Source organism: Rhinopithecus bieti, unplaced genomic scaffold, assembly GCF_001698545.2.
Source record: "Rhinopithecus bieti isolate Rb0 unplaced genomic scaffold, ASM169854v2 scaffold_63361, whole genome shotgun sequence".
In the NCBI taxonomy this organism is placed as follows: Eukaryota; Metazoa; Chordata; class Mammalia; order Primates; family Cercopithecidae; genus Rhinopithecus; species Rhinopithecus bieti.
In genome coordinates, this window is record NW_016824163.1 from 682,982 (window position 1) to 695,567 (window position 12,586).

Genomic DNA, 12,586 nt, shown 5'->3' on the forward strand with positions numbered 1-12,586 from the left:
GGGGAGGGGAGAAGAAGAAGAAGAAGGAGGAGGAGGAGGAGGAGGAGGGGAGAGGGAGAGGGAGAGGGAGGGGAGGGGAGAAGAAGAAGAAGAAGAAGAGGAGGAGGAGGAGGAGGAGGAGGGGGAGAGGGAGAGGGAGAGGGAGGAGGAGGAGGAGAAAGGATTCAAGTAGTGAAAGATGTCCATGTCATTGGTCAAGCTCCCAGGGTAGGGGTTTGCAGGTGGGAAGTTGGCTGGGACGCCTTGGGAACCCGAAGAAGCAGGAAAAGCTGAGCATCAAGGGTCAGGCATGAGCCTCTGGAGACAACGCTGGGGGCCGAAGCCTGGGGCTGAAGGGCAGGGCCTGGTCCCTGCATGGCTGTGCAGTGACAGCAGCTGACGATCTCACTTCGGGAGAAACGGGAGATAGGTACACACACATTCACATTTACATTTCACTTGTGTGCATTTGGGGAAAGCTGTGGAATGAACGGGATGGAATGACACTCTGGTTTGAGCAGGTAAAGCAAGTGCCTGGGGCCGTCATAACTCTTTTAATCACGCGAAGTGGAAAACGCTTAAGGGAATGGCTGTGGAAGCCACGCAGGCGGGCTGCGAGATTGTTTCTACCTCCTGAGAACCGTGAACAACAGAGCACTTGCTGGGCCGTGATCTCCACACCTGGAAAACACAAACGTTCTCCACCCCGCGGGGCTTTATTTCATCCTCGATGGAACAAGTGGCGCATAGGGGCCTTCTGCGCATGCGCAAAAGCTTCCTCTTCGCCCCTCTGCGCACAGGGCAGGAGCAGAAAGTCAAACAAAGAGAAAGTCGTGGAGAAGAACAGAAAGGGAGACACAGGGAGACAGAGACACAGAGAGAGGCTCAGAGACACAGAAAGAGGCAGAGACACAGAGAGACAAAGACACAGAGACACAGAGAGACAGACACAGAGAGACAGAGAGCGTCAGAGACACAGAGACAGAGAGACTCAGAGACACAGAGAGAGACAGAAACAGAGACAGAGACACAGAGACAGAGTCAGAGACACAGAGAGAGACACAGAGAGAGACAGAGTCATGGAAAGAAACAGGCACAAACACAAAGAGAGACAGTCAGAGACACAGAGACAGAGAGACAGAGAGAGGCACAAACACAAAGAGAAACAGAGACAGGCACAGAGACAGAGAGATAAGGACAGAGAAAGGGTGGGGGAGGGAGATAGGGAGCAAGAGAGTAACTCCCAGCTAATTACACACAGCAAAGAGAGAATTAGTGAATTGGAAAAACAAAAAGAAGCCAAGAAAAACCAACCAGAATGCAGCACAGACACCAACGAGGAGGAGAGTGCACAGCAGAGGGTCACGCGTACGGTGAGAGGTCCAATGCCCGCGTCCTGGAGCCCAGAGGGTGGGAGCAGGGCGGGACCCTGGTGGCCCCACAACTGTTCCCTGAGGCTGCAAATCACACAGACCTGGAGCTTAAAATGACACAAATGCATCCCCAGCAGTTCTAGAGGCTGGAGCTCTGACGTGGCCTCCCTGGGCCAACATCAAGGCATCCGCAGGGCTGTTTCCTCTGCAGGCCGTGGGGGCTTCACTTCCCACCTTTCCCAGCTTCCAGAGGCTACCAGCTCCTCAGCTGTGGCCCCTCCTCCATCTTCAAACCCAGCTGCAAGGCGTCTTCCCCCTCTCCCACCCTCTGTCCCCTCCCATAAGGACGCTGGTGAGACCCTGGACCCACCCAGACGACCAGGATGATTTCTCACCTCAAGACCCTCAGCCGGCCCCTTCTGCGCAGCCCTTCGCAGTGACATCATGGTGCAGGCCCCCGGAGTGAGGACGCAGACAGCTTCCAAGCGCTTGTTTGGCCTATCAGACATCAAGGCTGTTTAACATCTTCCTGGAAGTCCTTGCCAGCCCCGTAAGCCAGGACAAGAGGTAAAAGGATGAGGGTGAGGAAGGAACCACAAAGACATTCTACCTCCACGACAGAGCCCTGACCCCGGCCCTAGCACCGTGTTCCCAGCCACGTTCCTGAGCCACTGCCCGGCCTGGCCTGGGGACAGCAGCAGGCGTTGCCCCTAAGGCTCAGGGTGTCCCCCTCACCCTGCTGTGAAGGAACACCAGAGGCTGGGCGTTTCTTAAAGAAAAGAAGTTTAATCGGCTCCTGGTTCTGCAGACTCTACAGGAAGTGTGGTGCTGGCATCTGCTCGGCTTCCGGGGAGGCCCCAGGAAACCCACAATCCTGGTGGAAGAGAAGGGGGAGCAGGCGCGTCACATGGTGAAAGCAGGAGCAGGAGCAAGGCGGGGAGGTGCCGCACACCTTTTAACAGCCAGGTCGTGGGGGAACTCACTGTCGTGAGGACAGCACCGAGGTGAAGGCAGTAAACACTTCGTGAGAATCCGCCCCATAATCCAGTCACCTCCCACCAGGCCCCCTCCAACACTGGGAATTACAGTTCCACATAAGATTTGGGAGGGGACACAGATCCAAACCACATAGGAGTGGAAGGAAGGAAAAGAGGCTGGGAGAGCAGCCGTCAGGAGTGCGGAGGTGGGGCAGGAGCTCAGGAGCTGGTCGGGTGCCAGGGCAGCCACCCGTGGTGGGAGGAGTCTAGGGGGCTGGTCTCTCTGGAGACACAGGCCTCCCAGGATGCCAGAGGAACTCCCAGTGCAGTAGGAGGAAAGTGCACAGCAACCCCCCACCAGCAGACCCCAGATGTCCTGAGCCCCTGGCAGGTCCCGCTGCAGTTGGAGCAGGGGCAGGAGGGCAGGAGGAAGGGCTCAACCTGCCCTGAGCCAGGCAGCCTCCCCACACACCCTCTCCCAGCCTGGGGATCACACCTGGCAGAGCCTTCCCCGGTCCTGAGCAGTTGCCCAGACCTGGAGGAGCCAGTGCCTCCTCAGGTGGGGCCAGGGCTCCGAGGCCCTGGCTCCTTCAGGACCCAACCCCAGCTCGGAGGGTGCCCCAGCCGCAGAAAGCCCAGGATGTCAAGAAGCTCTGTCACAGCGACTGGAGCTCCTGGGGACCTCCAGCCCAAGTCTGTCTGATGCAAGGTCGAGGCTGCACACAGCCAGGCAGTGATGGCCAGGAACCCCCAGGGTCTGAGGCCCACGTGGATGGATGGATGGACAGAGGGCAAAGGCGGGAAGGTGTGCTGCTTCCTAGGCTGCTGCAACAAATCTCACTGACCGACGGCTGAAGTGATGGAAATGCGTCCTCTCGTGGCTCTGAAGGCCGAGTCTGAAGCCAAGGGTGACAGGCCCGCACTGTCTCTGAAGCCTCCAGCGCAGCGTCCTTCAGCCTCTTCCAGCTCTGAACAGCCCCTGTGGCTGGTGGCGGTGTCACTGCAGCCTCTGCTTTCACCTTCACACGGCTTCTCCCTGTGTCTATGGCTCACAAGGACAGTCATCACTGGGCTAAACCCACTGCAATCCAGTGTGACCTCCTCTTACTCCATCATGTCTGCAAAGGCCCTACTTCCAATAAGGCAACAGGCTGAGCTTCCAGGGGGACATGAATTTGGGGATGCCGCTCACCCCAGTATAGAAGCAAATGAAGAAGAATGGGCCGTGCAGAGCCCCACTGGGTTCCACGGCTTCCAGAACCTCAGAGAGGCCTGCGGCTTCTTTGGCTCAGATCTGAAGGCAGAAGAGTGGACTGTGATGACCCTGCTAGCCGCAAGCCAGGACACACGCATGACAGGATGCACTCAGCACACGACCTACACACGCCATGAGCCAGAACACATGCATAGCAGGATGCACCTAGCATGTGACCTACATGCACGTCATGAGTCAGGACACACGCATGGCAGGATGCACCCAGCACATGACCTACACATGCCACAAGCCAGGACACACGCATGACAGGATGCACCCAGCACACAACCTACACACGTGCCACGAGGCAGTACACATGCATGACAGGATGCACCCAGCACGTGATCTACACGTGCGCCCTAGATTCCCAGTTGAAATATTAACCCCAAGGTGATAAAGTCAGGAGGCGGGGCCTCCTGGGAGGGTGGAGCCCTCACGAATGGGATAGCGTCCCATACAGGAGACCCAGGAGAGACCTGCCTCCCGTCGTGTGACACAGCCAGAGGCCGCCATCCATGAGCCAGAAACAGGGCCCTTATCAGACACGGAGCCTGCTCCCATGATCACAGACTTTGACCTTGGACTTTGAGCCTCCAGAACCATAAGAAATACATTTCTGTTGTTCCCAAGCCCCCTGGTCTATATATTTCATTTTAGCAGCCGCAAGGCACTAAGACACAGACCCCCTAAAACCAGCACTGCCAGGGCCGGGGCAAGGGGCCCCTCCTATGAGGTGCTGAGGCTGCCTGAGGTGGGGAGGGGCCCAGGGTGATTGTGGGAACTCAGGGCTCTCAGGGGCCCCGGATCCAGGCCCCCATCCTGCCCCTGCCTGGAACCCAGTGGTGGCCCCTCTCAGGCAGCAGCCCTCCTGGCAGCACAGTTGCTGGGGAAAAGGGGGCCGCAAGGGGAGGTCATCTCTGCTCCCCTGGGGACCTTCGGCGACTCAGAGACCACCTGGATGCCCCTCACTGCTGGGGGCTGGCCATGGGTCCCCGCCCTTGGGACTGGTCACCAAAGCCAGCCCAAGGGGTGACCAGACCCAGAGACACGCAAAGGAGCCCATCACACACAATTCAGGGCCGGGAAGAAGGTGGCACACGTGTGCACCCCCCAGCTGGTGCCGTCCACGGGCGTGGCAGCAGGCTGGGCAGGAGCACTTGAAGCCAGAAGGAAGGGCCCGTGGAGAGAGGGGCCCAGGGCTCACTTCTATTTTTTCTTTATAGCTTTCTACATTTTCCAGATTTTCTTTTTTTCTTTCTTTCCTTTTTTTTTTTTTTTTTTTTTTTTTTTTTTTTTGGAGTCTCACTCTGTCGCCCAGGCTGGAGTGCAGTGGCATAATCTCAGCTCACTGCAACCTCCGCCTCCTAGGCTAAAGTGATTCTCCTGCCTCAGCCTCCCAAGTAGCTGAGATTACAGGTGCCCACCACGATGCCCAGCTAATTTTTGTGTTTTTAGTAGAGACGGGATTTCACCATGTTGGCCAGGCTGGTCTCGAATTCCTGACCTCAGGTGATCCACCTGCCTCGACCTCCCAAAGTGCTGGGATTACAGGCGTGAGCCATTGTGCCCGGCTCATTTTCCAGATTTTCTACAGTAAGCATATGTTCCTTTTATCATCAGAAATGAAGACTTTAAAAGGAGAATAAATAAAAAGGAACTTCCCTGGGGAAACAGCCCCAGTGGAGCCCAAGCCCTCTCCATGGTGGGGTCAGGGGAGCGGGACACAGGGCTGATCCTGGAAGGTGACCCCCTCCTGGTGTCCAGCTCTGCGGGGAGAGGCCCTACCTCCTACTCCTCTGGTAGGAAGTTCAGAGAGTGCGGCAGACCACTTGCAAATCACCATCAAGGTGATTTGAGGTCAAGGGCGGAAGCCGCTTCCTCCCTCCTACCCTCTCTCTGCTGGCCCCGGGATGTTTAGGAGCAGAGCTTTGCTAAGGCAGTGAGATTTTGGGATGGGGTCAGAGAAGTGGGTTAGAGCAGAGCTCCCCTCCCCAGGGCTGGAACCTGAAAAGGAAAGAAACGTCTACCCCAACACAAGCACGATTCCTTTATTTCGAGCCAGAAAGCAGCCAGCAAGCAAGTGCTGCCACCCACAACACCCTGGGCTACCTGCAGTCCGGTGCCTGGCCCTGCAGCCTCGGAAGGGAGCTGTGGGGGGTCGCCCAGGGCCCACTTCCTGCCCCTACCTGCCCTGCTCACTCCCAGCCGCTGTTCCCCTTCCTGAAGAGCAACCCCTGCTTGAGAGCTCTGAGGAGCAACTTGTTTCTAATCCACAGGATTCTGCACTAAGAGCCCCCCACATCCATCCTGGGGCACCCCAGCGTATTCCACCCCTCTGCCCCGGGCACCCAAGGGGCATGGGCATGGCCAGAAGGCCTGTCAGGAGGGCCAGCAGCACCCCTGAGGCTTGTCCCCAAGGTTGGGCAGCTCGGGGCTGGCGGGCACGTTCTCCAGGACCTCACGTAGGGAGAATGTGCAAAAGGAAATCTCATCGTAGGAGGTCCTGGCCCCACTCTCGTACAGGCAGGCGAAAACCAGGCCCCCCTCAGGGGCCGGCCCAATGGACGCCAGGTCGGAGTAGCCACTGGGGCCCTCGTAGATCACCCAGGGCTCTGTCCAGCTGCGCGGGTCCAGCGGGGCCTGGCTCAGCCGGATACCCATGTGCAGCCGAGCCCTGCGCCCCACTGGGTGGGAGTACAGCAGCCACGTGGGGCTCTGGGGCGGGGCAGCAAAGGGCATGGGGAGCGCTAGGGTCCAGGACCCCACATCCCCACTGACCCCAGGCCTGGGGCCAGGCTGCCTGGGGCCGTGCCCCTGAGGCTGCAGATGGCTGCAGGGCCCACCAGGCACCTGGCCTCCATGGGGGTCTCCAGCAGCCTCCTCTGGGGGTTCATGGACCCCAGGACCAAGGCGTGGAGTGTGGAGGGGACTCCCAGGGCCCACTGACCAACCGTCATCCCATGGCCTCCTGGGGGTGGGGGCTGGGAAGCCCACGATGCTGCCCTGGCAGCCCCAGGCCGTCTCAGGCAGGGAAGCCACGCGCTCTGCGGGCAGGAAGGAGGTGCCCTCGTCAGTGCTGAGTGCCTGCACGCGGCTGCCCAGGGGGCTCCGGGCATTGCAGTAGAGGAAGCTGCCGGCCTGTCCACCATCCACTGCCGCCAGCTGGCACTCGCCTGAGCGCAGGTTGGGCACGAGGCCTCCACAGCGCCAGGTGCGGCCGTGGTCATCGCTGTAGAAGGCGAAGGAGTGGGGACTGGTCCGGCAGATCTTGCCAAAACACTCTCGGCGGTCCACGCGGTAGGTGTAGGCGGGCACCAGCAGGCGGCCTGAGGGCAGCTGCACGCCATGGCCGGGACCCACGGCGAACGTGGCCCAGTCTGTGGGGAGGAGGGCGGAGGTGGGAGGGGCTGCTGAGTCCCTGAGGTGGGGGGGATGGAGGAGGGCACAGGGGGACGGGGAAGGAGGGGCTGGTGCCTCGGGTTAGGACCGTCGCACTCTGACCACCCTTCCACACGACTCATCGCAGCTGCCCTGAGTCCTCCCAGGCTGAACAAGCCTCTCCCAGCCCTTAGCAGCTGAGCCCAGGTGGATGGCACCCACGGAGGCTGGCGAGCACTGTCCATACAGATACAGCGGAGGGCGGGCAGGGGGAGTGAGGCCCTGCGGTGGGGTCCCGGGGCCCGCCATGTATCTGCTCTACTCCCTGCTGTGGCTCCCACAGGCCAGGGTCAGGTGGCCACAGAGGACGGGGTGGAGGGAAAGCTATGGGCAAGGCCTGGCCAGGCCCTGGGCAGGGTGAGAAGGGAGTAACGAATAAGAGGAAGGGGCGGGGCGGGGTGGCTGTTGGTTTGGGAGCTGAGAGACACCTCAGCATCCAGCCTTCTCCTCTGCAGATAAAGGGATGACCCGGGGGGATGAGAGAGAGTCTGATCAGCCATAGAGGGCCTGCCTGCTCCTGCCCACCGGGTGGACTGGGTGGCGACCAGTACCCATTTGCGTGGGACGGAAGGCTCAGGACAGTCCTGGGGAGAGGGATGGTTGGTTCCCTTGTGGCTGGAGGCAGGGGCGGGGCTGGGGCAGAATGGACATTTCCAGCTGGAATCTCCCTTCCATGTGGACCGTGGCCAATCCGAGGGACCCAGACCGGCACCCTGCCCACCTACCCTGCACGGCACCACCGATGGCCTCCTCGGTGAGGTCCCGGGCACTGCCCCACGAGAGACCGGCGTCACGGCTGGCCACACAGCAGAGGCGTGCAGCGTTTCTTCCCGTGGCAATCTGCACAGCCTCGGGCGTGTGGCCCAGCACCGCGATGAAGAAGAGGAAGATGGTGCCTGTGCCAGTGTCGTGCACGGGGCAGGGGTTCATGGACCGGTGCTCTGCCAGGGCCGCTGTCCCCAGCACCTGCAGGGCGCCCCACTGCCCAGAGGAGGAAGTGCCGCTGACTAGGATGTCCAGGGACCTGGGCACAGCCCCCCGTGGGGCACCTGAGACAGCTGAGCCTGGTTTGCTCATCTCTACCTCGGGCACCCGCCTGCCACCGCCACCCCCGCCCCTGTCCCCCGGTGTGCAGCCCCAGTGGGCCCGGCCACTCACCCGCACAGAGCCCCCCGCCCGTGTGCCCCTCCTCAGCACCAGGCGGTGGGCGTGGGAGTCGTCGGGGCTGAGCCGCTGCTCCACAAAGGCCAGCAGGGTGGGCCCGGGGGGCACGGGGAGCAGCGAGGGCACGCGGTAGGTCAGGCCGGTCCTCTCTCGCTGGAAGAGCACTGTCCGTGAAGGGGTATGAGGGGCCCCCATGCTCTGCTGGTCAGTGCAGGGCCACAGGTCAGCAAGGCAGACCCAGGGAGCCCCACACTCACTCCTCGTCTGGACTGGGGAAGGGGCTCAGGAGTTGTAGACAGCTCCTGCCCACACCTAGGCCTCTTCCTGTACCCACCTTGGGGTCAGCCCTGTTTCTGACTCCCTCACCCCTGATCTGGAGCAGCCCCTCCCCAGCCCACCCTCACACCCCCTGCACCCCAAATGTCTGTGGAATCAGCCCTTCCCCTCTCAACACGGCTCTGGGAGTTGACCCTCAGCCAGGCTGGTTGGTGCGGAGGTGCAGGGGAGGCTGGCCGGAGAGCCCCAGGACCCTGCCAGCCATGTGCCCAGGACACAGGGTCATCCCAGAATTCACCCAGCAGGAGGTCATGTGGACAATCAGGACCCAAAATCTCAAGCAAGGAGAGGCTCAGTGTCCCCAGAATAGAGGCTACAGCAAACAGAGACACAAAGAGGTGAGCTCACAGGGACTGCTGGGAGCCATGGGGACAGGGGACCCGCTCCCACTTCCTGAACGTCATCGGATTGCCCACAGCCAGGGATCCTGCAGGGGACAGGTGCTCGGTGATCAGACCCCTGCCTGCAGGCAGCTGGCCCCATAGTGCCCCCACCCCACTGCCTGGTGCTTTGCACCTGCAGGCCCTGACCTGAGGAGCACCTGAGAAGCACCCATAGGAATCAGAAGCCCCAAAGCTGAGTAGGGCTCCCAGACAACACCCACCAGGGCAGGGCCCGGGTAAGCAGGCATTTGGGGCACATATGTGGTCTGCTTGCTGCAAGCGGGACCTGTCTGGGGGTCTCTCGGTCTGACCGCACAAAGGCAGGCCAGGCCAAGCGTGAGCACACACAGCCCGGCAAGGGAGGTGGCGCAGCTGCAGAAAGGTGGGAACGCTGGTACCCACCGTGCAGGACTCGGAGCGGTCAGAGCCACGGCCAGTCACCCAGGCTGGGCACACGGGGCACCTGGATGGGAGGCTAAGGGAAGGAGGGCGGAGGGAGATGGCCGGATGCCGAACACCGCGCCTGGCCAGGGCACAACGCCTGCCTACAACAGGGACCCACGCACACTCACGAGTCAGGTGGGACCGATGGAGACCCAGGTAAAGGTGCAACACTCGTGCAAAACCCAGGCAGGCCTTGCCCCTACACCTGAGGCCTGAACAAACAGCTCCACCTCCAGCCACCTCTGCCCTGGGCGGCCGGTTCCTGAAAGGCTCTTGGCTAGGGCAGCTGGCCGGCCCCTTCCTGCTGCTCCCCCACCACCAGTGTGTGGTTTCTGAGAGCAGCTTCCTGTCCCCAAAAAGGCCCTGGCTCTGCTCTCAAAGGGCAATTGTGTCCAAGCGGGAAGCAGGTGCAGACGCCACGTGTCCCTCTGGGCTGAGCAGGCACAAGCAAGACATTCTCTCTGCACTTGGCTCCCTCCCCAAGGCCCGGACCACAGGAGCAGGCGTCAGCACCCCCTGCAGACATGAGGCCCAGGCCCACTCCTGGGGACAGAGAGGGAGGGGAGGGAAGGAGGCTCCAGAAACCAGCTGGTCACTCTCCTCGTTGCACAGAGGGGAAACTGAGGCCCACAGAGAGGACAAGGCTGCCACACACTTGGCTTGGGATATCCTTGCCACGGCCAGGCCCTGGGTCCACAGAGCCTCTGTGTCCTCAGCAGGCCCCTCCATCTCAGAGACCAGCCCTGCTTAGCGTGGCCAGTTCAGCATGTTCCAGAGGTTTGGCTTGACTGGGACAGCTGTGTCCTGGACATTAACCAGTGCCCCCGCCCTCCCTGACAGGGCCCTTCTCAGGGGTGTGGAGTCACAGAAGGGGAAACCGAGGCCGGGGGGAGATAGGACCTCCAGGAGAACCTGGCCTTCTGGCCCCTGGACCCCTGGACCGGTTGTAGGGTTCACTCTGGCTTGGCAGGAGGCCATCACAGACCCCCCACACCCCTTGCAGCCCATCCTCTGTGGGCCCCCCTAGAGTCCTGAGGTCAGCCCAGGCCCTCCGCACACACCCTTTGGGGTCAGCACTTCTTGTCCGGGGACCTGTCAGGTGTAGGAACACCTTGGCGAGGGGCATTCCCATGCGCCCACGTAAAGTGCAGAGGCCAAAGCTTTGCGCAGGATCCCGGCGGGGGCCCTTGGCGGCTCTGACCCTCAGCCTGCACTGTGAACGTCCTGTGCCCTGGCCAGGGCGAAGACTCCAACCACAGACCCTTCACCTGGTACAGCGTCCCCGACCAGCCCATCTGCAGCACAACCCTGTGGGCGGGGGCCGGTCCCCTGCATTGGGCCCCTCACAACCCGTCTGCCTCCATCCCATGCCCTGAATCTGCCCCCAGGAACCCTCAGTGTCACACCCACCCTGTGGGCCAGGAAACTGTCCCATTGGGAGAAGCATGTGGGACCTCTTGCTGGAGGGGCCCTCAGAATCCATGCAGCCTGCCCCTTGTTTGAGAGCTGAGGCGCCACCCTGGGGTTGGCAAGCGGTGGGACTCGTCCAGCACCCCCAGACAGAGGGGCCGGTAGCGGGACAGATCCCTCAGGAACGGGTCCTGGCCCCGAGCGCCAGGGTAGAGGGGTGAGGGCGCTGGGGGTGCAAAGGGCAGGGACTCACCAGCCACCTCGGGAAGGCTGCGGAGCTCATCATGGGTGGCTGCCTTGCCTGACCCAGAGCAGAGACAAGGGCCCACTGTGCGGGCAGCAGGCCAGGGAGCTGGCCACGTCCCAGGGCTACGTCAGGACCCTGGACACTCCCACAGTGGCACAGCTCCACTGAAGCCCAGAGCGGGGCCAGGGGTGCAGATGGGCACCCAAGAGCCACACAGATGCCTGGGGCCAGCACAGGCTCCCCTCTGCAGGTCGACGCACTCAACACTGGGGTGCTGAGGGCACAGGGATGCGCCCTCCAACAAGGGCTGTGGTGAGGCCACAGTGGCCCTCCCAGGGGGACACAGGGGTCTGCTGCTCAAGAGATGCGGCCCTGGCAGGAGGGCTCCGTGAGTGCACACTCTCTTCCGGGCTTCCTGGGTGCGGGGCCTCCCCTGGCACAGCACAGCCCCTCACAGCACAGGACAGCGGCCCCTGGGGCCTTGCTGGGCTCCGGCTCCGTATCTGTGCTTCTGGCAGGCCAGCACCCCATCACAGTGTCCTGTGCCTCTCAGGGCCCAGGGTGACCCCTCCCCAGCACAGCTGCCCCTGCAGGACTCCTGCCAGGCCCATTCATNGGAGGGCTCCGTGAGTGCACACTCTCTTCCGGGCTTCCTGGGTGCGGGGCCTCCCCTGGCACAGCACAGCCCCTCACAGCACAGGACAGCGGCCCCTGGGGCCTTGCTGGGCTCCGGCTCCGTATCTGTGCTTCTGGCAGGCCAGCACCCCATCACAGTGTCCTGTGCCTCTCAGGGCCCAGGGTGACCCCTCCCCAGCACAGCTGCCCCTGCAGGACTCCTGCCAGGCCCATTCATGCTGGCCTGACCCCGGCCTGCCATTTCGGAGGCAGCCTCGGTAACTGATGCTCAAATGACCACTGCCCAGGCCAGAATCCCAGAGGAGGCCACAGGTCCCCAGTGCACTCTGATGGGGAAGCCTCTGTGGGGGCTCCCTGGGCCCTGAACACCCTCCCTTCTCACTGTCCCTCCCTCCCCCACGAAGGGCGTCCTCAGATGCTTCTGAAACCCGGGGGCTGTGGTGGGAAACAGGGAGGTCATGTGGTTTCCAGGCTGAGATTATAAACCTGCTGCATCCCTCCAGGTCTTGGGGCCTGAGGGGATTTGCTGGGGGGAGCTGGGAGGGGGCCGGGGAGGATGTGGGAGAGAAGGAAGTGGGAGGGGTGGGCCCCAGCTCCTTCCGACTCATCTGCGTGCCCCCCGTGGGCCACGTGCCCCCCGTGGGCCGCTCACCAGTGCCCTGTGCACTCACAGTCCCCCGGAGGGGTGTACCAAGTCCAGGCAACTTGGCCATTGTACACATCCTCCCGCTCAGCCAAGAATCCTGGGGCAGGTGGGTGGGAAGGCACAACCTCCCCACCTCTCAGAAACCCCAGCCCAGCCCCACCAGAACCGGGTGGCCCATCTCCCTTCTCCTGTCCCCCAAGTCTGGGCCTGGTGGAGTCTGACCAGGGCCATCCCCTAAGCACCCAGGCTCATAGGGAAACGGGGCCTCCCAGCCCCCACGTCACCTTGCAAAGCCCCC

The 12,586-nt window shown here is 62.0% G+C and overlaps 1 protein-coding gene across 5 annotated transcripts; it reads right to left on the reverse strand.

Moving 5' to 3' along the window:
• Positions 1 to 5,608: 5,608 nt before the first annotated feature.
• Positions 5,609 to 11,541, reverse strand: NEU4 (neuraminidase 4). 5 transcript variants are annotated; one of them, XM_017862156.1, is made up of 5 exons: positions 11,013 to 11,076; positions 9,308 to 9,380; positions 8,181 to 8,384; positions 7,748 to 8,003; positions 5,609 to 6,961 (listed from the first exon to the last, which is right to left on the reverse strand). In XM_017862156.1, the coding sequence occupies exons 3-5, from the start codon at positions 8,379 to 8,381 to the stop codon at positions 5,964 to 5,966; spliced, it is 1,455 nt and encodes a 484-aa protein (XP_017717645.1). In that variant the 5' UTR covers positions 8,382 to 8,384; positions 9,308 to 9,380; positions 11,013 to 11,076; the 3' UTR covers positions 5,609 to 5,963. The 5 variants fall into 5 exon arrangements, with proteins under 5 accessions (XP_017717645.1, XP_017717643.1, XP_017717642.1 ...); XM_017862154.1 differs by lacking the exon at positions 9,308 to 9,380 and having other exon boundaries at positions 11,013 to 11,541; XM_017862153.1 differs by lacking the exon at positions 9,308 to 9,380 and having other exon boundaries at positions 8,181 to 8,387; positions 11,013 to 11,541.
• Positions 11,542 to 12,586: the final 1,045 nt, after the last annotated feature.